Here is a 27,235-nt window from a genome sequence, read left to right on the forward strand (position 1 = left end):
TCATTCCTGTGCCACAGATGATGTTGGAGAGTTGGGCTAAAGCCAACAAGTAATTACATCACTAAAGACTCAAAGGCTTGAATTCAAGGTGCACAGACAACATTAATTCTGACATTCTTGAGTAGGATGCACCTCCTTTCACTTAAGTGTCTGAAAATTAAGACATCTTAAGTTATTTGCCTTGGGCCATCATTAAGGTAAAGGAGAGGAATACGTATCCTTGGGGAGTGATTCACTCCATCCTGAGGTAGTGGCTGGGAAAGGTCAGAGAAATGGCATCAGATGAGCTTTCCACTGAGTAAATACGGAGCACAGGTGATCTGCTGAGATTTGTTCTATGTCAGAGATACGTCAATTCAGAAAGATGAATCCCACCCTTCCTGAATTTGTTACTTACTATTTTTATAAAATTATTTTTGAATTCACAGTAGGAGATGCCATTTTATCTGTAAGCAGAATGCCAAGAGACAAACGTGAAGCTGACTGCTTTAAAACAAAAAAGAAGTTTGCCTAGCATCAAGGACTTTCAAAGGAACTTCAAAAAAATAAATTTACCGATTTAAATGTGATCCTAAAGTAATACGTTACAATTGTACAGTTAGATCCTCTAACACTGAGCTATTGTACTTCACCCTCCTCCTGATTCTCATCCAATGTAATATATCTCTTAATTATCAAATTATCAAAGATTATGCTCATTTTCTACAAGAGGTGGCACTTTTACGCACGTTTCATTGCCTAATTAAGTTTGCAACAGGCTTAAGAAGCAGATACAGATTTTCCTCTTTACAGAGAGGAAATGAAGTTGACAGCTGCCAAAATACGTAAAACTAGAACTGAAACTATGAATCTTCTGATGTAAAAGCACAAAAAATTTTAGTGATACCAGTCTTGACAGAAAAACACACCTGCTATGCTGTCTGCAAAGGATTCCCTGTTCCTATTATCACAGATACTAATATACACACACAAGAGGGCAGAGCTGTGCTAGCATGTTCAAACTTAAATATTATCAGTTCTTTGTGGTGCACGGATTACTGGGCTGTTATTCTGGGAAGAAGAGGATGAACAGAAGTATATTACACAACTGAATTACCAAAAAACGATTTTTTTTTATCTCACCACTCAAAATTAACAGCTGTATCAGATCCTGAACAAAACACGCACAGCACTAAACCCACCTATCGCAGACACATGAAAATACCAAATTCTCTTGTACAAAACAATGATGTAATTACCAGCTAATCTATGTTATTTAGAAACCATTTTCTTCCTGCAAGGTTGTAGGCTCAAATGGGCCAACAGACCTTGGCTTGCACATGGCCAAATGGAAACAAATTGGTATGTACAGATAAAGGAAATGCATTTGCTCTCCCACAACCACTAACGTTTCCACTAACATCTTTTCTTTTTGACACACTCAGAAGTATTAATTAATTTAACTCAAGGGGGTTGTTTTTATCTGGATTTCTCAGGCAGCTTCACTCTCACAAGTTCAAAGGCAGCTTTGAAGCTGGCTCAAAGAATGGATTTATATTGATTTAAGAAAACGTATCAGGATTTCAGAAATGATCAGCTCTGCAAGTGCACAGAATTGACTCTTCGGGGCACTAAAAGGTTCCTGCTCTTCAGAGTGTTTAAGCCATTAAAATACTTACAGGATCCCTTGGAAAATCTGCAGGAGCAGGAGGGATCCCCACTGGTTTATCTGTGTGAGCAGGAGCTGCCCGGAGAGAGAGTGAGATGCATTTGCACAGGACAGATCATCAAAAGCCACTTATCTACTTCAGCATAATCTGAAAGTTATTTATTATCTAAGTCACATTTTGAAATTGCTTATCATCATGAGCACTTCCTAACCAAAGTCAATACCAGATAAAGCCAGCTTTACTGCCCATTAAATCAGCACGTGCAATTATTTTTTATTAGAACCCACTGACTACACCCTTGGCTTCAAGGATGAGCACCCACATGAAAAGGACAGCACTACCAGTATTGGAGCTAAATACTGACATGGGATTTAGCTGAACAAGAATAACACACACTACTTGAGAATATTTCAAAATGCAATTAAACAAAAGAAACTACCCTGGTAAGATGTAAAACACCATGTTGTCATCATCTATCCAAAATCCAGGTTTCTGTGTGGTAAAAGTGTGGTAACTTTGAGCCACAAAGAACACCCTCAGTACCGCAGAGTTTAAGAACAGGATACAACCACAGCTCTAAAACACACATTTACATTATGCACTTCCCTATTTCTATTATTTAATTTATCTGCAATAGCCAAATCTAATCAAACATTTCTATTACTTACAAAGGGACCGAGCACTTGTGTGTTTATTGCTGATAAACCTACTTCATCAGCTGTTTTAATCTTGGGTCAGTAATTCACTTGTCTCTGAAATGGAGAATGCAATAAAAGCAGAGAGAACTTAATTTCCTCCTTTTCAATGACTCACAATGGCCTTACAAGACATTTTTGCTAGTTATGCTCATATTTATAGAAGACAGAAGTGGAACTTACCTGAAAAAAAATAAGATGAAGACTCACAAGCCTTGAAACGTCCAGACACCTGGTTTACTTTGCGGAAGTGCTCTATGCAAAGCATTGAGCGTGTTAAAATGCACATGTTAAAATGTTAAAACAGGCAGGCTTGGCCACTGGGTATGTTAAAATTTCTCCCTATAAAGTTTCTCCCATATGTCTTGCCCGCAACCTTCAGTACTGTCTTTCACAGCACTCAAACAGGTCAAGTAGCGCATTGCAATATATCCATTTATATGGTATTTTTCACTTCACGTCTCCAAATGTTTTGTTAACTGAAAGCCTGCAGCATCCAAAAACTGTCATCAAATATTAGACCAACCTTATGGTTGATAAATGGAACAAAACAAAAGTCAAAGAAAGTGCTTTGCCAAAGGTCACAGTTAATCTAAGGCAGAATTCCTTGCTTCAAACTCTAGAAAAAACATACGTACAAAGCATCCAAAAAAGATCCCAATGCCCAGGACTAGGGAGAACACTTAATCCCTGCCAGTGCTTTTACAATTCACAAGGAAAAGATTTTTGCTTTGAAAATTATATACCTGACCCTTCCTTTGGTAAACAGAGGTGTTTGCTAACAATTTCAGAATTCTCCTTCCTCAGTCTAATGGATTTCTAGCCCAAGTTCTTCCCTATGACTCAAGTGAAATCTACTTTATTTTGCCTCGGTGCATTTATTATAGTATATACATATTTAGAATTCTACCCTGTTATTAAAAAGCCATCACTGTACCTCAGAAAATCTGACATCAATATTTGTGTGAAATCCAAATGCATTTAAAATTGTTCTATTAACCTCTGAACTGTTATTAGACTAACACGAGCCCAGAATTTCCTTTCTAAGTATTTTTTACACAATAAAGGGAAATAAATTCCAGTTATATTCCATAAAAATAAAAAAAAACATTTCTCTGCTACAGTATTATCATGTACAAAATTACTTGATTTACCTGTATGGCAAAAGGGAAGTGGAAAGATGGGAGGCAGCCTATCTCAATTCAAAACCAGTAAAGCATTTAGGAAAATATCTGATTAATTTAAAATGCAACAGGGAGATTAAAACTCCATCTCAGCAGGCTGGTATTAACTCTACACTGCTTCAAGGAACAGAGCTCCCTTTATTCTACCACCAATTGCTTGGGGACAAAATATCAACACAGTGAGAGTTATGGATCTTGTTGAAGCAACAAAGGGAATTGATTTTCAAAGCAGCTCTCCCCACAGGGGGTAAAGGACGAAATAATGAATGGTTTTAGCTACTAAGGTGTCAGCTGCTGAGTAATGATTGTCACCAAGTGCAGCTACAAGATACTCTGAGGGGTTTGCTCTGCACCGATCCCTTTAATTTAGATTGCTAGATGTAGAGACTTCTAACCCGATCGCTGCGTACAGCGCTTTTCCCCACCACCACCACATCTGCTCCAGACCCTTTATACGCTTGTTGAATGCTCGTCGTCTTCCCTTTGGGCTGACTGGCCTGCAAGACAAGACGCTCTTAAATCCCAACCTTTTGGGCTTTCACAACCTAAAAGCCACATGATGGATGAGCCCTGATAGCAGCTAATTCAAGAGCAAATTCTGCCTCTTAACTTGGAGTTATTGTTTAAGAGCCATAAAATCAGGTTGCTAAATGCTGGTTCTAGGTTTCCATTTTTTCTTGTCTCACAGACAGGATCAAAGGAGCATCCACGGGAGGAAAGCAATGCAACAGTGAGGGGAAGCCATTCGACTCTCAGGTTGCACAGTTCAACAGTATCCAACATATTCTCATCTGCATCACAGGTCTGACTGAAAACAGTCTTCTAGTGTTCCTTCTGGTTAAGCAATGAAACTCACGTGTATTTTGTCATTCAAATGATTTTTTGCAAATTTGAGATCACATTCTCAGAAACAAAAGTTTAATACCTTACTCCTCCCCAGTACAAACACAGGCAAGCTGTTACAATCTGAATTCAGGCACTGCAATGATTAAAGTTAGGGCTTCAGCAACGACTTGGTCACACTCTACTACATTTGGGCACAGCAACATTGTTTAGTTACTGCAATACATGCTTTATTCGGGCACAGATTTTATCCGCACCAAATGGCTCATAGGAGACCATATTACACCACATGGTCTCTGTATTTCTCAGACCTGCTTGCATTAATGTTGGTTTCAGTATCTCTCTTGCATCCTACTTGAAAATACAATGCAAATATAAAAATGTAAATTACAGCAACAGAAAGTTACCATTCGGTGTTTAAAAATGTCAGTTTAAAATCAGCGCTCTTCTATTCAGACAGAATTGCTGTAGATTTGCCTGGATCCTTAAAGTTCATCATAATTCTCCTCAGCCAATCTGAGTAGGATGAAATACTTCATTAAGATGTTCTATGAAAACCCTATTTAAAAAAAAAACCACAACCCTGTCATGGGAAAAAGATGCTATTCTTTCCTGCCAAACTCCAAAAAAGCATATACAATATCACCTTCATTCTCTCCCCTCCTCTCTTATATACCCCCAGCATCACACCCACACACAAAGGATGCTGTTATATCACTCCCTATTACAAATCTTTATGCTGCCCTCATTTCCTAGAGATTAACGATCAGGCAGCTCAAATCAGCTTTTGCCCGCTGCACTTAAGGGAACACAGTCAAATATTAAATGGCAAAGCACAAAGGCTTCCAAGGCATTTTATTTCAGAACAACCCAAGTGTGCCAGGTACTGGAGATGCCTCAGTTTACCTTAAGAAACAGAAACCAGAATTGCAAGTGTCAAAGGCTAAATTGTTTTTTTTCTTAACCATATCCGTATATGGTCATATCCGTATAAAAGGGAGATCCAGAGCCACGAATAACTGGATTTCATTTACTACTTTCTCCCCTCTGGCATGCAGCTGCGCACACACCAATGCCAAACGAAGGAGATGGAGGGAACATTGGCTGGTGATGGAGACAGACCACTTCTTTTGCACAGCCTTTTCCCAGCCTCCAACCTGCACCCTTAAAACCTGAAGGAGCATTGGTGGCCCTTTTTAAAGACATGTCCAGCTCTGTTTCAGGGCTGTTAGTGCAAAATGCTGAGTACAGCAGCCACAAACAAGCAGCCCTTTATCAACAGCAGGCAAGATCTGGAGAAGCAGTCCCATTAAGAAAGTTGCAACTGCCACAGTTCATTCTCCCAAACAATCAATATTAAAATACACACACTTAAAAGCAGGAAGGCAGTTGTCGGACAGTTTAACAAGCAAGCCGACAGAGGCACAACGGCTTCTATCCAGCACGCCTCCACAGCTTGTTTGAAAGGCTGATATCCCCATCTTTTTTTTTTCAGCTATTCCATCTGCTCGTGAATTATGCAGAGTTGATTTAATAGACCTCAGCCTGCCAGGACAGAGCACTGGAGTGATAGTCCATCTCTTGAAAAACACCATCAGCCTGATCCCTCTACAGATATTTTATTTAGAGAACTGCAAGTATGCACTGTCCTGTAAAACCAGATAGAAGACACAGCCTCCCAACCCACATGGTCAGCGCAAATATCATAGGTAGGACTTGCACAATGAGGCAGAACAAGGTGGGGGTTGCTGAGGATGAGGAAATCAGAGTCATAATCTTTACAGAACAGGATGGAGACAAACCATCTCGCTAAGGAGTGGATCGGTGCCTCTGCAGAAGCCATGCTAATTGGTTCAAAGTAACAGCAATTCTTGCTCTAAAAGAGTTGACAGCCAAGATAAAAGTAAATTTTGGTTTTATTTTAACTTGCATGCAGGCCTGAAGCAGTAGCAATCTTTTCCTCTCAGCTCTAAGCACCATATATAAGAGGCTTGGGCTTGTGCCAGCCAACAGCTGTAGGTCTACTGAAACTTCAAGCACTGTCTCCAGAACAGCCACATTCTGCTCATGTGCTGGAACTCTGCTACCAGGAATTGGAACTGCATGATGTTAGCCTGACCTCCCCAAAACAAAAGCAAAGTGGCTTTTCCAGCCTCCCAGGGTCTATGTGCAAAACGAAGAACTTAATTTTTAGGCAGAAACTATGACAGTACCCAGCTGCCAAACAAGCTCCTTTTTAATGCCAGCATTATCACCAAGGCAGTCTCCATCACAAAGAATTTAGAAATATGAAGATTTCCTCCTGAAGTGCGCTCTGACAGGCACATCACACAATCAGAGTAGAAAATGGCCAAAGTACAGCGCTCCCTAACTGTGCTTCCCTGAAATAAAAGGTAAGGGAAAAGGAGGACTGCTTCTGACTGACACTGTAAGTATATTGGGGTTCTAGCAAAGCTGTAGAGTTCACGCTTAATTATAACCTGAATTGAACAGGCTCTCTGGGCAACTTAAGAAAGAAAAATCCACAAAAACAACCCCAAAACTCACCTTAGGTAGGTGCAAAAGTCTCTACACGGAGCAGACCTGTACTAGGAATGTGAGCACAGCTTAATGCCACAGAGAAGGAAATGCTCATTGCATGTGCCGGGAGAAGTTACGTTGAAAGAGTGAGGGAAGAGGGGAAAGGAGAGGCTGCAGCATCAAATTGTGCTGCAGGCTTTACTGGACCCCTTACAAAACATGAGGTTTTAGTCAAACGTTTTGAATTGACAACTAAAACTGTTCCTGTTCCAGTTAAGATTTAACAAAGATTTCAAAACTACAGCTTGGGCTGAGTTAATTAATTCTCACTTTTAGTACGAAAAAAACCCAAAACAAACAAGCAATAATTAAAACCAGCTACAACCTGACTGGTTTGATCTCACTTGCACAAGATAAATGAATATCAAACTCATTAGCAGCTCAACAAGTATATACACAATACAGGCTGTAGGTACTGTCAGCCAGCAACAGCACCGAGCTAGTGATCATAGAGACCCTAGAAAAAAGTACTTGTACTCAGCAGCTTACAGTCCAGATAGTCTCGTCTTTTCCCAGTGGACATTAATTTCTTACTAGACAGCTGCACACGCTATAAAAGAAATCTTAAAATCAACATGCCCAAGAAACACAATCAAATCTTCAAACAAACCTTTTTTAGGATGGGGTCTTGGAGGTTCTGTAGCTGCTGGCATTGAAGAAACCTGAAAAGACAGAGAAGAGGAGTATTAAATACACCAGGCAAGGTTTCTTGAAGATCTATTCTAGAAAATAATTGGAAAGGACAACTGGCAAATCCCAAAATGGTGTAAAAATAGCATCACCACTGCTAGACAAACTCTGCCCTGCCAAGTGCTGCTCTTCCCTAACCATAGCTAGGCAGAGGTTTCTGTTTGCCGTGTAGATTAAACAAACCTGCTCTTTTCACAGTACATTCCTGTTCCATAGGTTCACTGCTATTTATTAGGGCTCCAGAAAGAAATCATTACCTTGTAAATAACCAAAACTCAAACACTTAAAATGCTAATTAGAGATCACACCAGAAAATTTATTACAAAACATTTTTATATAAAACATTTATTATAAAACATTTATAAAGTTATTTAGAACAAAGTCATTCCTAGGGAACCATCAGAGTCTGCAGGCACGTGAGTACATTGATGTCCCATCGCACAGCAGGCAACCTCAACCTGCAAATATTGCCCGGAGCTCACCGACAAGCAAGTACACAGTCTGTGGAAAATAAATGCATTTTATACGTTTTTCTTACTTTGCATATAAAATCAAACCTTCACGGAAGAGAAACATGATTACACAGGGAAACATTTTTATTTTTTTACTTCCAGTTTCTTGGGGAAGAGGCATTCCACACTCCTCTTCCCCAGACACCACCAGGGTTTTACAGAACTGTGTCGCCTCCCCTCTCCTTAACAAGCTACTTTTTAAAGTGGAGATTCACTCTATGCTTGTTCCTTGTAATCTTTTTGGAACGTTTTCTGGTTCTACTCTTCTTTTATTGGAGATGGGGAGGATCAGATATCCCGAGTACAGTATCCAAGACATGAGTACAGTATCCAAGACATGGAAATAACCAAGATTTATAAAAGAAAAGCTTTTACCAGCTTTGTTTCTTAATAATTTCTAACATTTTACTCAGTATTGTGAAAAGTTTATTACTTGCTATCGTAAAAAGCTTAGATGGTATTTTCACAGAATTACCAAACTCCAAGCACTTGCTCCTAAGCAGGAACCACACAAAGCCCCCAATAATTATTTTTTTTTATCATTTACAACTTTTTTTTTTCAATCTGTACACACCATTCCAATTCTAAGCCCTATCACCCAGCACTGCCATGACTCTCCTGCAGTTTCTGCCATGACTCTCCTGCAGTTTCTCTTACTTCCCCTCACCCGACCACCTGCCCAGGTGCTCTTGTCCGGACCATTTCTGGACACACCAAGCAGGCCCCTGCAGCGCTTCACTAATGACCCCCCTCCGGCACAAAAAATGAGTACTCGTTCCTTCTTTCTGCTCCTCACCTTTTAATCAGGTATTTATCCATGACAAGGTTTTTTTTTTACCTTATTCGAAGACCATTTATTTTCCTTAAGAGCATTTGGCATGGCATCCTAGGCTGATAAGCAAGCACATACTTAACCAATACTGCACATATAATGCCTCTAAGTTGCTAAGAGTTATAATATGTCACGATGAATCTGCATAAAAGTTGCTTGGTGTTACTTAGATATGTTTACTGTTATAGCATGTTTGCTGATTACTTATAATCAATGTTTTGCAGTGGAGGTGTGGCCTGAAGGTTGAATATAATCAATAGTATGTGTGTTTTTAGATAAAAAAAATGTAACATGTATAAATAGGTCTGAAAAATGTTAAAACGGCACGCGCGATATTGGTGGAACTACCCCCCCGTTCCGCCCAGCGCTGAATAAACATACCTACTTTACAATCTAATCATTGTAAAATCTGTTTTCCGCATGTCAGCAGTAGGAAATGAGCGAGGGGCTCACAGCCCGCCGGGCAGGGGAGCCAGGGCAAGCCTGGGGGGCACCGAACCGCGGGGGAACGTGGGGGGGAGGGGCGCTGAGGGAGGCTTGCGTGTCACTGACCACCCCAACACAAGTCAGCACCACGCTCCGTCTCTGTTTTCAATACCAAGCGTACAAAGGTTAAACACTCGCTCTTAAAAGCCCCTCCCGCCGCCGCCCCCGCCCCTCAAGCCCCCCCCGGCCCCCCCCAAGCCGCCCTAACCGCCGGGGGCCGGGCAGGCACCGGCGGCCCCTCACGGCGGCGGCCCCTCACCGCTGCGGCCTGCGGCTCCGCCATGGCGAAGAAGCGCGCCGTTACCACGGTTACCAACCGCCCCCTCCCCCCAGCACTTCCGGGACAACCACAGAGCGGCGCGGTGCACGACGGGAAGGCGGCGGGAAGACCCGGGGCATCCGCCGCCGCGTTCGCCACGGAAACACCGGCGTGACTAATGCAGTAATGGAGCAGAAGTTTATTAGGGAGGGTTTGCACGGCTCCCCCGCGGCCTGAGGCGGCCCGGCGGCGCAGGGAGCTGCTCCCCCGCTCCCGGGGGCTGCGGCTGTGCTGGCACCGGGGGCAGTTCCTATGGGAGCGCCTGGAGGCCAGGGGCGAGGAACGCGGGCAGGTAACCCCAGCCGTGCCCGCCAGCAGCGCAGGGCCGCGGGCACCCCAGGCCGGGCCTGCCCGCACCTGGGCCCGGCCCGCAGTGACCCCCCGCGCTAGGCGGGCTCCGCTGGCCCAGCCCACTGCGCCCCACACGGACCCACGGCTTCCACCAGCGCTTTAATACACGGATAGGGAACTTCTGTGAGCCCAGGAGGAAGCCAGTAGCCGCTGTCCGCAGACAGAGACGGGCAAGAGGCAGCGCTGCTCGCCTCCATCCCGCCCCGGCAAACAGGGCACCGCGGGTGGAACCGGAGGGGAAAACAGGTACAGAGAGACCAGGCTATGTCGGTGGAAGTGCCACATCAGTGAGGGAGCTCAAGTGACCCGACTGCCAACTGGAAATGGCATTTTGTATTACTGACCTGCCTACAATCTGCCTCTTAATTCACCGGTCGACAAATTTATTCCCCCCTGGAAGCTGGCAGATCAGAAGAAAGGTTTGAGGACACTAGCCTGGCAAAAAATACCACAGAAGGAATTCCTATACAGGAGTAAATTTAATAAAACCACCACCAATTGTTTACTTTAACATAGCTCGTTACAGAAATCATAAAAATGGACTCAGTAGCTAACTTATTAGTTCTTTCCCCTTTTAACTGAAAAATACCCTGTTGATTTCAGCTTCTACTGCACTAGATGGAGTGTTAAATATTTGCCAGGACAGTATGCCCAGTAATTGAGCCCAAAACAAACACAAAGACAATTCCATCATCTTTCCTTTTCAATGTTATGACTCATTATAATGTAAGTGAAACTTAAACAGCAAGGAACGGTCCATTTGACAGATGAAGGAGAGCAGGGGAGAAAAGAGAGGAGATCCACAGCCGTAATCTTTCCACAAGTCTGAGAACTGGTGCAAAATACCCCTCCTGTTCCTGCCTCAGAACTAGAAGTAAAACTAAATACACACACACCTCCTCTGGGTTCAGAGCACGTGTCCTGCGTGCATGGATGGGAACAGCAGAGTTGGATTTGGGCAGCTATCAGTCTGGGGTAAAAAAAAAAACAAAAAAACCCACCAAAAAAACACACAAAAAAAAAAAAAGCAAAGCATCCTGAATCACAGTGTGCATCAGTCACCAACACAATGCACACAGGGTTACCGAGCGTCATGAGCTGCGCACAAGGGGACGGGTCCGTTGCCAGCAATGGATACACACACAAAACCATGGAGGCTGTGGACATAAAGGAACTGCAGGAAGAGGAGAAACCCAAATTCTCTGGTAAAAGCCTTAAAAAAAAAAAAAAAAAAAAAAAGAAACAAAAAAACCACCATGTTCACTACACCAGCACACGCTTCCCCCACCCCATCCCAGGGAAAAACAAAACAAAACAAGATAATCAAACTGAAAGAAAATGCACAGCAAATAGACATAATCTTGAAGATTTTTAAAGAATAAATATTTTTTTGTAATTAAACATTATGCAAACACGTGCCACGCTTGCTCTTTGTCCATGCATATGCGCTATATACAACTTTGAAAAATACTGTGTTGTCCTCTTTTTGTTTTAAAAGTCATATACAAAGGTGGTTTTTTTTCCTTGCTGTGTAACCCCCCTCCTCCCCTCCCCAAGAATAATCTTTACAATGAGCCAATCAACATTCATCTGTGTACTTGGGTGGCAGAGAGGAAAAGGGGGGCAGGAGAGCCATCCCCCCCCTTACCAAAGTACATCAAAATGGCTGGTTTGGACATGAAAAGCAGTGTCAAGAAACTGGTTTAAATTCCATCTGTACTACACACAGGAAAATAAAGATAGAAAAGAAAAAGGAGTCGGCTTGGAGAATGAAGCTACGTTACAAGTTAAAGTTGGAGGGTTTTTTTTTTTAGTGCGTCTGTCACACTCTTATTGGCCGCCTAGAATACTGTTGTACAATGGTTTATCTACCTTTTTTTATTACAATATAATTTACTTAAATTTTCTGTTAACAAAACAGAATCCCGGTACTACAGACCAGCGGTGTAACAGGCATAGCGCCTTGTGTGTGTTTTATTTGAATCGCATGAGCACTCTAGATGGTAAAGGTTTCAGAGTTCGTTTTATGCGGGGCCAGTCTCAGTCCTCAATGTACTCCCACAGGTCCTTCTCGTAGCCTTCATGCACATGCTGCAACAAAACCCTTCGTCGACTCTCGCAGTATCTGCAGCAAAGAGGAATGGCACAGAGAAGGCAGGTTAGACACCATGGCCCACTCCCAGCATTGTGTAATGCAAACCTACATTAAGCCCCACTTCCAAAAGAAGAGATCCCCTGAGAAGGGACTTAGTATTTGTAGCCCATTAACAGCGCTAATTAAGACTTCAACTACTCCAGTCACTCAGCACCAGGTCCGTGGCTGAAAAAAACCCAAAAAAACCAAAAACCATGCAAATTTAAGTTTCCCATGCAAAAGTATCCCCAAAGCCCCTACAGCTAGGAAATACTGAACAAGGAAGCAGCAGTGGCCACAATGTGCAGAAGCCAGAGCATAGGTTAGCAGTGACACCCAAAATGGGACAAAGCTCTCCTCAAACAAGGGCCGGTGCCTATGAGTCATATCAGGACAACAAAAAGCCAGGAGCTGGGCGGACAGAACCTCTGGAAGGAGCACTGACCCACTTCTATTCCCCTCCAGAATCCCAGTGGAGATGGAAGCAGTCAAGCTGGCTACAAAAAGGGTTACTAGTCCGGCTTGGAGTGCAAGTTTTACCTCTCACCGTGACTCCTGAGTCTCAGAGGGGCACTAAGCCTGGCAAGATCTTCCTACCTATGCTCATTTAAACAGACAAAGCTGCAAATCTAACTGATCCCAGGGTTAGGTACAGTCCTACCAGGATCAATGATACTGAGGAAAAGTGCTATCATAAGAACATATCAAAAGATGCCATGTTCATTTTGGGTGCATCAGCCAACTAAAAAGATAAAAAGCAGAGAAACACTTCAAGTATTCAGGTTCCAAGAGCAAATTATAAGCAAGCAGCAGGCATTCTGCACTAAAGCCCTTCCAGTGGTGATGCTGAAGTCTACATCATCTTTAGGCATGCAGGGGACCAAAAAAAAAAAAAAAAAAAAATTAGTAGCAGCTCCCACAGCCCCAGGCACAGCTGTGTCCATGGTTCGGCAGTGCTCAGCCCCAAGTGATGTGCTGTAATGTGAGAAACTGGCACCCAGGAGCCAACCACCAAGTTACCAGTTCCTGCTGGGAATTGTGTGGTACAGTTTCTGGGCACACGCACCAGTCAGGAGAGCATCCGAGGGGCTCCAGCAGCTGGGAACCCGGCTTGTTCAGTAGTGGCTGAGTATCTCTCTGCTCACTAAAGCGAGGTGCACAGGAGAAGTCTCCCAGCAGGTGCCCCTCGCAGAAAGCTATCCTTGATTGCAACGCATGCTAACAGGTAGGCAGAAATTCCTCATCTTAACCTGCAGCCCTTGTAAGATACTGAATGGTAGCAGCATCAGACCAACAGACTTATCTGAATAAAACTCTTCTGGCTCTTCTCATTGCTATCAGCTGTTGCAACAGAAATCATCATACACAAAGTCCCATTGATTTTCTGAAGCACGTGAAAGCAAACATGCATAGCTTCTGCTTTCCCAACTTCAGTTATTTTGCTGCTGGTGGTGGGGGTTTAATCCTGTTTTCCAGAAATGTCTTTGCAAGCTAAGAGATTGAAACAGCTGAAACCAAATTAGCTAGGAGGTCAGTTCATGCAATTTCCCAGAGCTCTTTAAACCCACCTCAGTAACATCTTTGGTCCCGGTCTTGCATCAGTACACTGTAACACCAGCACACAAAGAGCACCGTGCAGGACGTAATTAAGACATGACTGAACTAGTTAATTAGGGACCTGCACGGGCTTGACAGATGCATACTTTCTTCCCAGAAACATGAAGGCAGGTTTGGGATACTATGTTCTCAGGCAATTCAGGCTATATTAGGTTTTAATTTCTTCTGGATAGCTGTTACCATCCCTAGAAGAGCATCCAGTTTCAAAGAACTTAAGTGAACAAGCAGCTTGACCCAAGATGCCAACTTAATGGTAGCCTTGAAGGGTAAGTTAAAAATGCCTCAAAAGCAAAGGTCTGGTTAAGTCTTGTCCAGCTCCAGCCATGCTACCAGACCAGCAGAATGGGCCACAGGCCCCCCAGAACTAAACAGCTAACTCCACTCCCCAAAGTCCCTTAGTCAATACAGCTCACCCTACTTGGGCTTTTTTTCTTTTCCCCTAAGCTAGGCATAACAAATTCAGTGACTTTGGCAAAATGCCTCAAAAATGCAAGCCATAATCCTGTGACTCATCTGCATCTACAGCTTTGTATTTTTCCACTGTGCAGAAGTGATTCCCCTGGGACTGTGAAAACCATTAGCATTTGTGTCACCTGGACCCTGGTTCTTCTGCTCTCCTCTCTAGCTGGGCAGGTTGCTCTCTCCCTCTTCTTTAAAGACAGCTTTTCTACACCCACTTTTTGCACAAAAGGGCCCAACAGAAAAATAAAAACACCCGATTGCTCTTTTACAGCAATGCATCCTGGGCCAACGGTGTCAGCTTGGAACAACAAAGTTACTCCTTGTTCCTTGGCCCTCACTATGCAGGTCCCATCTCGGGCCTGGCCATTCCCACATGCTCCTTCCCTGCTGAACAGCAGGTGTATGAAAAGCCATTGCTTTTAGTCACAAAATTTTTCCATTATGGGACTGAATCTTCTAGCTACTGCTCAGCAGAACAGATGCAAGGCACAGCTGGGAGCCTCTCCCTGCAGGCTGTCACCTCCCCCAAGGGCTGGTCCCAGCAGAGGCACAAAACCACACAGCCACTGCTGATTTCAGGAGCTGCTGTGGGACACTGCTGCTCTGTTCTCAGATGCCCAGGGACCAACTGATGATCATAATGCATAGCAGAAGGCCAACAGCAAACAGCTTCCCAGGGACATGACTGGTGAAAAACCATACCTTGGCAAGTACGCATGCCACCACCTGTCACAGGATAGCAATACAGGTACTCAGGCAGCTGTGAGATAGAGAATTATTAAAACACAAACCTGTACTTGTCCTGTACTTTCTGCTTTATGTCTTGCAGCGAATCTTGGGATATATCTCGCTCAAGGTACCCAGAAAGCACCTCTGTGGCATTCTCTAAGTCTGCTTGGTTATTCTGCAAAGACAAAAAGAAAAAGAGTATTTTGGGGGTGGGGGGGAGGAAAGGAAGAGATTTTTTAACTCAATCCAACTGAAATCAGTACTGAAATAAAAAGCAGGATTATACATGCACTGTATAACACTCTAGTAACCTGCTCTGAGCATCGAGACTGAAAAAGCTGAAATTTCTTCATTTGATCAGAAGAGAATTTGCCTATCTACCAACAAGTCTTCTGTCTTCCTTGATCTGCAACATCCTGGCAAACCTAAAAAAACCCTTTTCCTTCCTAATGGTATAGTGCAGTACAAGGCTATTAATCTCCTGTTCTGTCCCTTCTCTATTTATTTTTATCAGCATTGGCAAAGTCTGTGTTGACCCCGGTACACACACAGCAGCATCGGAGCACAGCTTTTGCTATTGCTCAGTCATTCTGTGCACCCCTTGCTGAGCACACAGTGCAGAAGCATCCTGCTTAGGTTCTGCACAAAGACCAACAAAGGACTATTCTAAACTATAAAGAGTCAATACAGCTTCACTTCTGAAGCAGATTAGGCCTCCACCTTTAGACTGTCAAAGGGCAACTGTAATGGTAGTGCCCTTGGAAAAAGCCAACACCAGGGAAAGTCAAAAAGCCAGATTTAAGCTTTAAGGCCTTCTTCGCCAGTTCAGGACAGAACCTCACTCTCTTGTTTCAGGTGGCAGCATCTTGTACTCTACTTTCTCCTCGAGCAGACAATGCTATATGATGCCCAGTAGGGCCACTGACTTTTGTCCAACAGAATATTAAGCCAAACTCACTTTGGTAAAGCTGGGGACAAGAGCTTCTCCAAGCATTAAATCTCTATTTCACTTAGCTTTATAACCTGAACTCCTGACAACCATGTTTTTTTCTCCTACCTCAAAGATAATGGACTGATTATTCTTTTTGAGGTAGAAGGCAAAGACGTAAGTGTACATGAGTGTGGCACGACACTGGCAGAGGACGTCGACTGCTTTCTTCAGGAACTGCACCTCGATCCATGACATGTTGTGCTGCTGCATCTCCTCCATTTTCTGCTTCACCTGAGCATACAGCTTGTGCTCAAAGCGCAGGCTCTGCATGTGGTTCATATAGCGGTTGCAGTAGAACAGGTACCTCTGCAGGGCTGCTCTGGATCTCTGTGTTAATTCCCATTAGGGAAAAAGAAAACAAATAGTTAAAACAAAGTAATGGCTGCAAGAGAAGTAAACCCCTCACAAGGCTCTTCCTAACCCTGAGAACAAGCTTCCTTTCCAAAGGCGTTTCCTTTCCTCTCACGCTGGCCAGAGTTAGATGGTGCTGCTTTGTGTGGCACTATTAACCCTGACATAGTGTGGAGATGAAGCCAGACCCATAGCAGCTCACCCTCATGTGGGGGACTTCCTAGCACTGCTGTGACATCCTCACTCCCAGCCCTGAAAGTAAATAGAATCACATTGCTAAAACCTAATCAGTTTTGAATTTCAGCCTCACAGTTCAAGCTACAAGACTTAAATGCTTCCAGTGTCATAACAGACAGTGAGAAGCAGATTTTCTTTTTTATTATTTTGGCTAATAAGGAATTCCAATTAAACAATTATTGTGCTTGTATTAAGAGGGCACCCTTAGGTTGCCTAGGCCATATTGATTATAGAGCAGAGGAAAGATGCCATGTGCTAAGCAGTACAAGAGAACCAAGATACTCAATGCATAGCCATCAATCTTATTTACTTCTCACTGACAGATCAGCTAGGGGGAAAAAAAAAAAAAGACAACAGCATGAGCATGGCTAACTTCTACGTTGTGGATGTACACTATCAGCCAAAGTCATCCTTATCTGCAGGAGGAGGGGCTGCAGGAAATACTTTGGTTCTTGGCTATAACAGTACTTTGACAGAGATGCAGGTAAAATGGATTTCTGCAAGCTGTGGCACACAACATGCAATCCCTCCCCACTAAAAAGGGGTTTGGCTCTATCCATATTCACTGAACAGTTTAATGTAGCTGCAACCTCACCCACTATTTCTTCTATGTCAAGCCTCTGAATGTAGTTATTGGAATGACAGCAGTCCATTTATATTCAAAACATCTGCTGTGTTTAAACACCTCAGGATTCACATTAAGAGCTTTGCAGTAAAGAGCATTTTATGAAGGATGTGAGGACTGTCATCTCAGACCCATGGCATTATGATGACTCCATGTTAAGAGCTGCTATAAAACAGGCAAGGCAGCGTGACAGATAACTGAGTTAACATGTTCTTTAAATTGGGTTAAGGTGGCTTTGAACAGGTGGGTTTTTTTCTTCCCTAGCAGGAAGCAAGAGTCAGAGTTGCAGGGGAACTTCACTGTCTTTTGGATTCATGCCCAAATCCAGGAAATTCTTCAGAGCCAGTTTATAGGTTTACAGAAAGCATGCCACAGGGCTGGTGATCTCACTTATCACCAAAGGTTATGGACTCACCTCTTGCGCATCCCTTGCTGCCTTTGCATCATCCTCATTGTAGCGATTACAGTTGTACCTGTAACAGGGACACAGATTCCACAGATTTCAGTCCAAATCAATACCGTTTGCATCACAGCTTCCTCATCTTCCAGCAAGGCACGCTCCTGAACTCACCAGGCAGATCCGTGTGGCTCCCAAGGGCCCAGACACACCCAGCAGAACTCCGCTTTGCAGTTCTGGTTCCGACAGACCATGTGGTTGCAGCCCCCGTCCTTCTCAATGGTGACATGGCATTTTGGGCATTCCTGTTCACAGGACAAAGAGCACCATTAGCAGTGGAAGAACAGAATCCACAGTCTTGTGAAGTCAGAAGGGCTCCCATGGCAGTAAGAGGTAGCACGTCAAGTGAAATGCATGATTTACTACTTCCCTTTGATCATCGAGATCCATTTTTGAGTCAGGCCTTAAAATATTCCCAAACTCCAAGCAGCTAGACAGCAAAAAACCCTAAGGAGTAACACATTTTTATCTATGCTACTATTATAGTGGTACACTGGCTAGGTAATTTCATGACCTCCTCCAAAATCACAGCAGTAGTGATGGTCTGTAACATCCATGGGGAAGGCATCTGGCTTTCCCCACCATCAAGTGTTTGGTCCACTGCAGCACTCAAACTGAAAAAGCCTAACAGTAAGCTGATATCATGCTGTTATCAAACCAAGACACCTGCAATTGTAAAATGTCATCCAAAAAGTATCTGAAAACATGCAGCAAGAATCTAGCGTGCTTCAAAGAAGTTTCTGTCAACTAAAAAGACACTTCTCCTCCTGAGGCATTTCCACATTTCCCATCAGATCCCTTTTTTCCCCTTCATGTGACACCTCACAAAAGCCCACATGGGGCTTCCCTTTCAGGTGTGAGGCCTTTGACAAATACAAGGATATCAGAGCAGCACTGCACAGGGAAATCTTTGGGGAATAGGCTGTTTTTTTATAACACTAATATCATTCTCATACATCAGCAGCATATGACATCTTCCTAAAATGATATTCAACTCATGTAGAGTATAAAAGATTTATTTCTGTTGTATGACAATGAGTACACAAAGCCGAGGCTGCAAGAATATACTAAGCTGCCTCTACAAGCAAAGGAAGCCAGCCCAACTCTCTTCTGCCACTTGTTCCTGTCCCTGTGGCACTTCTCTTGTGCCAGGACACAAGGCGGCTGCACAAGAGCTGGGCCAAGGAATACAGTAGGTTAAAATCAACCAGCAAGTACAGAGGAACAAAACCCCCAAAATAAACCCAAACACGTTTTAGCTGGGATGAGTTCCTTGGTCCCGCTTATTACACAACCACAGCAGCATTTACGAACATTTTGCAGAAGCCAGATTTATCTACAAGGCAGTAACAAAGATATCCAAACAAGTAATCCACACTCACATAAAATTCACTGCAGCTTTTGGGTCAGGAGCAGATAAAAACCCCTCCCCAGTTACGAGCACCTCTTTACTGTTGGCTAACCAGAACCACCACTTCCTACTCTGGCATTCAGATAAATTCTCAATAAAGGAAGAAGCCAAGGTGTTCAATCAGTCTACAACTGCTACTTTTATATAGGACACAATCCAACACATTCTTGTATGCCCACTCCAAGTGCCCCAACTACTACTCCACTTTCACACGAGTTTGCCTATTTGTATTGTAAGAGACAAGAGAATTTGTACACCGAGAAGTACTCTGAAGATAGCTCAGGAGGTGCAAAGGACCAGTGTGGTCTCCAGATGTCAGACATGGCCCTTCCCACTGCAGGGAGGGAGGTCTGCAGTAAAGTAAAGCAGGTTACAAAGGAAGAGAGGCAAGGGGGAAATCATAAGGGACTGCAACTTCTCTTGGCCAATATAAGAGAGTACTTTCAGCTAGTTTTGCTTCCTGGTGATTGCAACTTTGCAGACCTGAGCACTGATGAAAAATAAGGCTCATTACAGCAGCTTGCCCTTACTTTGTGGTTATCCTTGCTTTGAGCCGGGGCGCCAAACAAGATGACATTCCTTTCCAACCTAAAGCATTTCATGATTCTGATCTCCCGAGCAATGGCAGGGCACTCCACTTGAGTGCTGTCATCATTTCTTCTTCTTGGAAGTGCTGCTTTGGTCCTACTGCCTGATCCTGAAGGGGAAGGGTTAAGGACTGGGCAGAAACAGGCAACATTCCACACAACCAGCAAGGTTTTCCTGAGCCATTCCTTTGAAAGGAGAAGCTATTACAGCACTTGTTTGGAGAGCACTGACCTCCTGTTCAGCCAAGAGGGACAGCATTCCTATCCCATCAACAGGTCACAACCAGGGCTTCGCCTGAGTAAGAGGACAAAGCTCTGTTTCTAGCCAGAAGACCAGGTTTGTCATGTAAATAGAAAGACTCCCCCTATTTGGGGAACTACTCCAGTAGTTAGATGAGTGTGTCTTTCCAGTCACACCTCTCATCCCATCCTTGTGCTCTGTTAGTACACTGCAGGCTAGCTGGCTGCTTTTTGTGTTTTGGTTCAAGTTTTTGGGGGCTGGTTATTACTCAGATGGGCTCAACCAGCAAGCAAGCCCCTAAGGAGACTTTTCCACATCTCCTTTCCTCCACATCACCTGTGTTTGTCCTACAGACAGAGTAAATGAAGCACGGTAGCTCCCTTGCTGTCCCTCTGGGGGGAAACAGCATCAAGATGTCCTCTTGGGCTGTCCATAGGATGGATACTCAGCCAGGTAAGCTTTTTCCCAATTGGTCAATCAATGCAGTTCTATGAACTTCAGAGTAAAAAAAAAAAAAAAAAAAAAAAAAATTCTCTCCTTTCAGCACCATACCCAGCACAGTATCTATTTTCCTTTTCCAGGCAGCCCTCCATCCTATTGCAATCCTGCACCAACACATCAGGACCCAAATTCAGGTTTACCCCATCAATATCCTTCACAACTGTGAAGATCCCAGATCTATTTGCCCATCAGCCAGGGTGCGCTTTGCTAATATGTACAAAGAGTGGCACTGCACCCCTGTCACACCATGACACAGCTCCCCGTCACTCAAACGCTGACCCTGGGGCACACAGCAATGAATGTTTTTTCAAGAGAAGATGGTGGTCACAGAGCTGCGCAATTTCTTCCAAACATCTCATCTGTGGAGACGCTGACACCTGCATGCCACAGTGGAAGACACTGCTAATCCAAACAGCTGCAGCAATCACTCCTGCTTAAGAAAATCCCACAACTGAAAGAGAGAAACAGTTTCCAGATGACCTGCCAAGCTGGAGAGGCACAGTGGAGCATGTCCACACCACAAGGATGTGGGGCCATCCTCATCTGCAACCAGGCTCAATTAGAAGCACTGAAATTCTGCTCTCCTGTCTTTGAGGAGGAGACCAAGCTCTTAAGTGTCTCAATACCACACAATACTTAGGGCTTCTGGCCCTGTGATGCAAACTGGAACAAAAAGACCCTAATTACAGCCCTTTTATTACAGGGAATGCCATCCTTTTCAAGCCTTATATACCTATAAAAGCAAAGCACAAAAGACAGATTATATAGTAAGCTGTACAGATCCATGAAGTTACATATTAGTGTAAAAGGTGAATATTATTAAAAATTAAGGAAAAGTCGTAAGAACATACTAAAGAAATGCTGAACACCAGCAGAAAGAAAAAAAGCAGCAACTACTCAAGCCACCAACGCAATGAGTGGGCGAGATTTATAGATTAAAGAGGACAGGGAAGATCTTATTGAGAATTACAGCTACGCAACAACATAATAGCCAGCAAATCAAATTACTAAACCAGTAGATTATTCTGCACGTTATCTGTCATGCCACAATACAGAAGTGACCTCGTTAACACTGTTCCACTCTGAACAATTTGGTGTTGTGCTTAAATGCTGTACTTCAAAACAAAAGCCTAGGCAACCTGGCAAAGGAGAACAATCCCTATTTTGTCCTAAAAGGTTGCATGTACATAGAACACCATAAACCTCTGCTGCTGTTATATGAATGGGAAGCTAAATGGAAACATATTTCATATTTCAGGGTGGGTGAAAGATTAGTACTCTCCAGAATTCCTGGAGGCAACTGGTGTACAACAGCCTCCCAACTACATTCACAGTGAGGTCCTCACCTACAACCCATGTGATTAAAAAAAAAAAAAAAGAATCCTCAAACACCACGGGGATTTTTTAATGCATTTCAACAAAATGAAAAAATGCTGAACTTAACCATGGTTAGCACAAAATAATGCACCATGACAACACCTACAGTTATTGAGTAAAGCAGGATAATTTAAACACTTGTTCATCTGAGAGGAAAAGATGGCACTCTGACATCTTAGGAAAGATGCTGTTCACAACTCTGGCACGAAACTGCGCTAGTGAGAAAAGAAAGAGCAAAGTTTGATGCTAGTACCCGGGGAGGATCTAGCGGGCTGCCAGAATTTCCACACATTAGAACAAATGTAGGACTTCCAGAACGTACAAAGGGAGCAAATGTTCAGACATTAAAAAGTGACCTGAAAAGGAGAACTGGTTTTGTGCCATTTTATCTCACTTAAGAGGAGAAGAATGACAATGGCTTTTTAGGAGGAAGAAAATCTACTGGCTTTATACATCAGACATTCAAGCCCTGTCTAGCCCAAAAGATAATAAGATGGTAACACACCAGAAGCTAAAAGCAGTAAGGCAGGGGCATTTTTAGTATCAGATGAACAACTTGCATTAACACCAGTTTAACTTAAAAAAAAAACACCCCAAAACACACCAAAATGAAACAAACAAAACAACAACAAAAAAAAAAACAGCCAAAAAAACCCCTAAACAGTGCCTTGGGTGAAGACCTGCACTATTAGCATCTTTGTTCTTCTTCCGTTAGCATTCCAAGATGCAGAAAGATTAACATCACTGAAACTCAGGTTTGAAAGAGGTTTCCCATCCTCCTTTTAGGCTTCTTTCAAACAGTCTTGATACACCTTAAGAGCCTAAAATAATTGCAGAAATCCAAGTTTTCTGTATTTCTTACTCCTTTGAATGTCCACTTAATAGAAGCAATGGATCTATGTGGGTTTTTTACAACCAAAGCCACACAAACCAGATACCTGAAACCTGCCTTAGTTCAAGAAAGGAACTACTTGAGAAGCAAGTTTGTACAACAAGCTGAAAAAGAAACGTACAAAACCTTGGACTATTCAACCCTTTTCTGCCAGACGGCTGAGAATTAAAGGCTTGATAAAGAACTTGTATTGGCTTATCTCAAATCTAAATTAATTTAGTTAAGCTGAACTCATACGTGAAAAGTAGCTTATTTTAAGCAAAAAGCCATCTACTCCAGCAGTCATCTGCAATGGCTGTATCTTTTGTATAAGCAGAAGAATTTAATGCAGATCTAACTGCAAATGAATGAATGTAAAATAAATTAAGAAGTTATATAGCAACCACAGAACTCACTACTCGAGTCTTCTCATTTTTCATTCAGACCATTCTACATAATTCATAAAAAAAAAAAGCATCACATCAGTTTGCGAACAGAAACCAATTGAGCTCGGTTTCACTTTTCTATTCTCTCGTACAGCAATTGCCTAATTTTCTTTTCCTATTCTGTCTCCCAGGGCAAGCTGGAAGAAACTTATCTCATTCCTGTTGCAAAGAACTGCCCAGATTTCAAGCCCGTATTTCAGGAGGACTGGTATTTTTCTCTTATACCTTCATCTTGGCAAGTTGGGAAGTTTTCCTCCCTGAATGGAGACCACATGGGACACAACTGCAACTCAGCATCATGCTTGGAGGGCTCAAGAAAACACTTTTCAAAAGCTAGAAACGGCAATGGAGACCACAGTAGCAACTGAATTACCTGCAGAGTTTTTCCCACTGAAAAAAGGGATTTTTGCATCTGATGGTACCTGATCCGATTCCCTTCTAGGTTCTTCAAAATGAAGAAATTCAACACAGAATTTGGGCTCTGACTTGCAGTCACTGAAGCAAACAGCTGTGAAGGCACAAGACATCCCTCGCCAAACACGACTGCCCTGTTTTCCTGCTAGAAATAGTACAGAGACAGAGTAAGGACAGACATATGTGCACTCCAACCTGTGCCATTCCTATCCCAGCGTATCGCTACAGCCTCATGCTACGGCAGGAAAGGATTTTACTTGGTTCCTCTCTGAACAACAACAGGACTGTGTCAGTCAGACGGGCACTTGCGTTTCTCTGTGCCTGTGGCCAAGGGCCAGAGCAGGCAATTCAGGAAAGAGGTGGTGGTGGCTGGCAGCCCCACGGCTCTGGGCTGATCCAGTTCTCCGGAAGCTGCAAAGCTCTGACTGCACACGTTCCAGCAGCCAGCACTGCTCATGCTTCATGATTACGGCACTGTGAGATTACTGCCTTCCACATCTTGCTGCCCACAAGAAGGCAGAGATCATTATGAGGGGTGGGTTATGTATCCTGCCAACTTTCCCCTCAATTGAATCCAGCATCAGTTCGGAGAGAGAAGAATTGTGATATTGTTCTTCAGTTAATTCAATTGATATGGATACCATAAGACTCCAGGACAGCTGGCTTGCTCAGGTGTCTGCTGTGATTACTCTGATGTTATTTTTTGTCCTGTTGCTGCGGGACAGCCTGGGCTCCAAAGTACTTTCTTGCTGTAGAAGTGTCTTGTATGGTACCAGAGGAAGTAGCTCAGACAGTGATGTTAAGGACAACAGCTCTTCTGCTGCTGATACAAGACTACAGGAACTAACAGATAAGCTGGGCTGGTGCCAGCACAGCTTGGCCATACTCATTTCCCCTCTTCACTGTCCTCTGGATGGGTGTCTACACACACACAAGAATCTTCTTACTCTGGACATTCAATACTGTTTCTGACAGTTTAAGCTACGCTTTATAAACTAGTCCAACCACTAGCATGTCTCCTATCTGACAGTCTAGATTCTGGTTAAACAAAAAGGAAGACCATCTTGACAATAATTCTATGCTAAAGTCTTTTGGCAAGCAAGCTGCAGAAACTGTTGTCTCTTTTTCAGACAGGGAGATAAGTAGCTTCCTATTGCCAGTAGCCAGCGTTAATGACACATTATTCATGTTTGGTCTACATGACACATAGATGTACACTATTTCAGCCTTTTTAAGGGACACAGAATCCAGTAAGAGAAAGCTTAACAATTGAACCTAACAAAACCCAACAAGGAGAGCTTAGATCCTGGTCTTCAGCAGCACATGTCAAGGTAGGAGTAGGTAGGAGATGGGGAGACCTAAGGCCATGACCAAGACCATACTCCTGAGGGGCAGTAGCAGCTCCTCATCTGGCTCCCAAGGGCTCTGTCACAGGCAACATAGAGCTGTGACTATTCTGACATCTCAAGTGTTTCATACCCAAGGCTAGAAAGTGCTTTGCATGTGTTGCACTCAGCCCTTTCCAAGTTATTCACTTACTCTTCTTCAGGTTTAACAGAAGCAATACCCAAAGACCAAGCAAACGTTGAACAAATCGGGTTCAGTTCTTGAGGCACAATGTGTCTCTGAACACCCACCTCAGAAAAAGCCAAGTTCACTTTATTGAGCAATGTTCAGCCTCCAAGCAGGGACCACACAAGTCTCAGCCCACGAAACAGAAAGAAGTAGCCGAGGCTGCACAATTTCAGCCTGATTTTAACTGCGTGTTTCAGCCTGAAGGGTGTTTCTGCTTTCACTATAATGCAACATTCCAGTTCAATGAAAAACACGCAGCCAGCCCCAGAAAGAAGCAGCCGCTGCTGCAAACAATACCATTAACCAGTTACACAACAGAGCTAAGAAAACAAAGCAGCCATTTCCTCACACCCTCCCCACCTTCTTCCACCCTCCTGGCTCAGCAGTCATGAGACCCAGGCCTGCTCCTACCACTGCCCCCTCTACAGCATCTGCTGCTTTCCCCACCACCACCACCACCACCTTTGTTTTAAATCGTCCCAAAACCAAACAAATGCTGAAGTTTCAGGCAAAGTTGGGCTAGCTAGAATGAAGACTTTTACATAATAAAATCTTAACAGCTGTTCTGCCAGTCTCTATCTGGAATCTTGCCCAGCGGAAATGAACAACTCCTCAAGAGGCCAACCCAGGGGATTTAAAGGCAGATGTAAATTATCACAGCCAAATCAAGCCACAGGTGGTGCTAACATGTTTCACACCCTTGGAGTGAGGCACAGATTTGCTTAGGGAAGCCACCACTGCCAGACAGGAGTCCAAAGACTGAAAACTTGAGCTTCCTTTGAGTCTCCAATTAACTCTTTCTTACAAGAGCAAACTCCACTTAACCTGAAGAACTTCACCTGACTTGAGGCAGTAACACCTACTTGCTCTTCAAACAAGAGTACTTCAGTGTACTGTGGATTTTAAGGCTTGCTCTTAAATAGTGACATGCAACAACAAAAAAATAATCCTAGTACAGAAGAATTAGGTTGTCTGTTCTTTTCATATGGTAAGTCTACATAAAATATGAGAAAAACCCTCACCTTTGTGTTAGCTGCAATCCAATTAGAAGTTTCACTGTCATCATCACACTTCTTAATCCATTTCTTTAACCACTGTTAGAAAAATGAAGAAATAGTTTTATTTAAATAGAGGAACTGTAAATGTTCCCAAGACAGCTGCCTACATTAAGGTAAGGTACACACAACCACATGGAAATATGGGGGGGCTGGTGCTGGAAAGCAGCCACACACAGCAACTAATTTAGTCGCGGACATTTCCTGCAGCACTGTCCTGATCCAGCAAGAACATCACTCAGCCCAAACACTTCAGCAATGAATTTGCAGTCCTTAGGTTCAATCAACACAAACTTCGCATGAGACTCTGAAATAATGACACTGTACACAGTGATCTGCCAGAACTGCAGTCAGAGCCTCTGTGATGCCTGGATTTACATCTAGCCAAGTTTCTCCTGAGGCTTGCAATGCTCACCTTGTGCTTCTTTTTCATTTGGGTGTGGGGTTTTTGTGGTGTTGGAGGGAGTGTGGTGTGGGGTGTGTTGGGTTGTTTTTTTTTAAAACCTTACTGAGTTTATCAAATGAATGCAAGTTACAAAAACAAAAAGGCTGCTTGCACCTGTTGGATAATAAGCTGACCACATCTAGCCTGGAAAGACTAGCTAAACCTTCAGTAACATCTTCCTCTCCTCTCCCCAGGAAAGTTTTTTCTTGCATTTGTCACTAGGAACACAGACTGCTCTGTCCCCAAGGCATGAAACATGGCTGTCCGTGAGCTCTGCAAAGCCACAGGATCCCAGGCTTGATTACAGCTTTCAACAGCTCCATGAAGAGTTCTAGAGTTCACAGCATGACAGCAGGTCCTAGGACTGAATTAATTTCTTCAACAAAACAAATCACAAGCCTGCTGGAGCCACTGAACACCTACAGAAATGCCTAGTACAGGAATGCTTGTTGTCAAGTGAAGCATTCCCTCCTGAAGCACCTTCGTTCTTCTTCAGAGGGTCACAGCTGTAACAGCCACCTCCTGCAGACGTTTCCCCATCTGGCTGAGGCACTGTTCCTTCACAAGG

At 43.4% G+C, this 27,235-nt stretch overlaps 2 protein-coding genes across 32 annotated transcripts in view; both read right to left on the reverse strand.

Moving 5' to 3' along the window:
- Positions 1–10,448, reverse strand: part of BBS4 (Bardet-Biedl syndrome 4) — a 44,315-nt gene extending 33,867 nt beyond the window's left edge. For 8 of the 28 annotated variants that reach the window (XR_013929418.1, XM_080395173.1, XM_080395190.1 and 5 more), the window contains exons 1-2: positions 8,728–8,802; positions 7,562–7,613 (exon numbers count right to left, since the gene is read on the reverse strand). Coding sequence is in view for 23 of the 28 variants with exons in the window: in XM_080395173.1 (XP_080251299.1) it covers positions 7,562–7,613; positions 8,728–8,787 (112 nt within the window). In the remaining 5 variants the exon portion in view is untranslated. Of the gene's footprint in view, positions 1–1,658; positions 1,724–2,317; positions 2,402–2,527; positions 2,600–7,561; positions 7,614–8,727; positions 8,803–8,852; positions 8,871–8,949; positions 9,343–9,366; positions 9,622–9,730 lie in introns of those variants that run through there. The other 20 variants (XM_080395174.1, XM_080395176.1, XM_080395169.1 and 17 more) reach the window with 16 other exon arrangements.
- A 153-nt stretch (positions 10,449–10,601) lies between these two features.
- ARIH1 (ariadne RBR E3 ubiquitin protein ligase 1) overlaps positions 10,602–27,235 on the reverse strand; it is a 62,144-nt gene continuing 45,510 nt past the window's right edge. For 2 of the 4 annotated variants that reach the window (XM_080395153.1, XM_080395156.1), the window contains 7 exons: positions 26,190–26,261; positions 23,552–23,737; positions 17,859–17,989; positions 17,703–17,760; positions 16,141–16,401; positions 15,146–15,258; positions 10,602–12,266 (listed from right to left, as the gene is read on the reverse strand). In XM_080395153.1, the coding sequence (XP_080251279.1) occupies positions 12,182–12,266; positions 15,146–15,258; positions 16,141–16,401; positions 17,703–17,760; positions 17,859–17,989; positions 23,552–23,737; positions 26,190–26,261 (906 nt within the window). In that variant the 3' untranslated portion in view covers positions 10,602–12,181. The remainder of the gene's footprint in view (positions 12,267–15,145; positions 15,259–16,140; positions 16,402–17,702; positions 17,761–17,858; positions 17,990–23,551; positions 23,738–26,189; positions 26,262–27,235) is intronic. The other 2 variants (XM_080395154.1, XM_080395155.1) reach the window with 2 other exon arrangements.

Source organism: Falco punctatus, assembly GCF_963210335.1.
Source record: "Falco punctatus genome assembly, chromosome: 7".
In the NCBI taxonomy this organism is placed as follows: Eukaryota; Metazoa; Chordata; class Aves; order Falconiformes; family Falconidae; genus Falco; species Falco punctatus.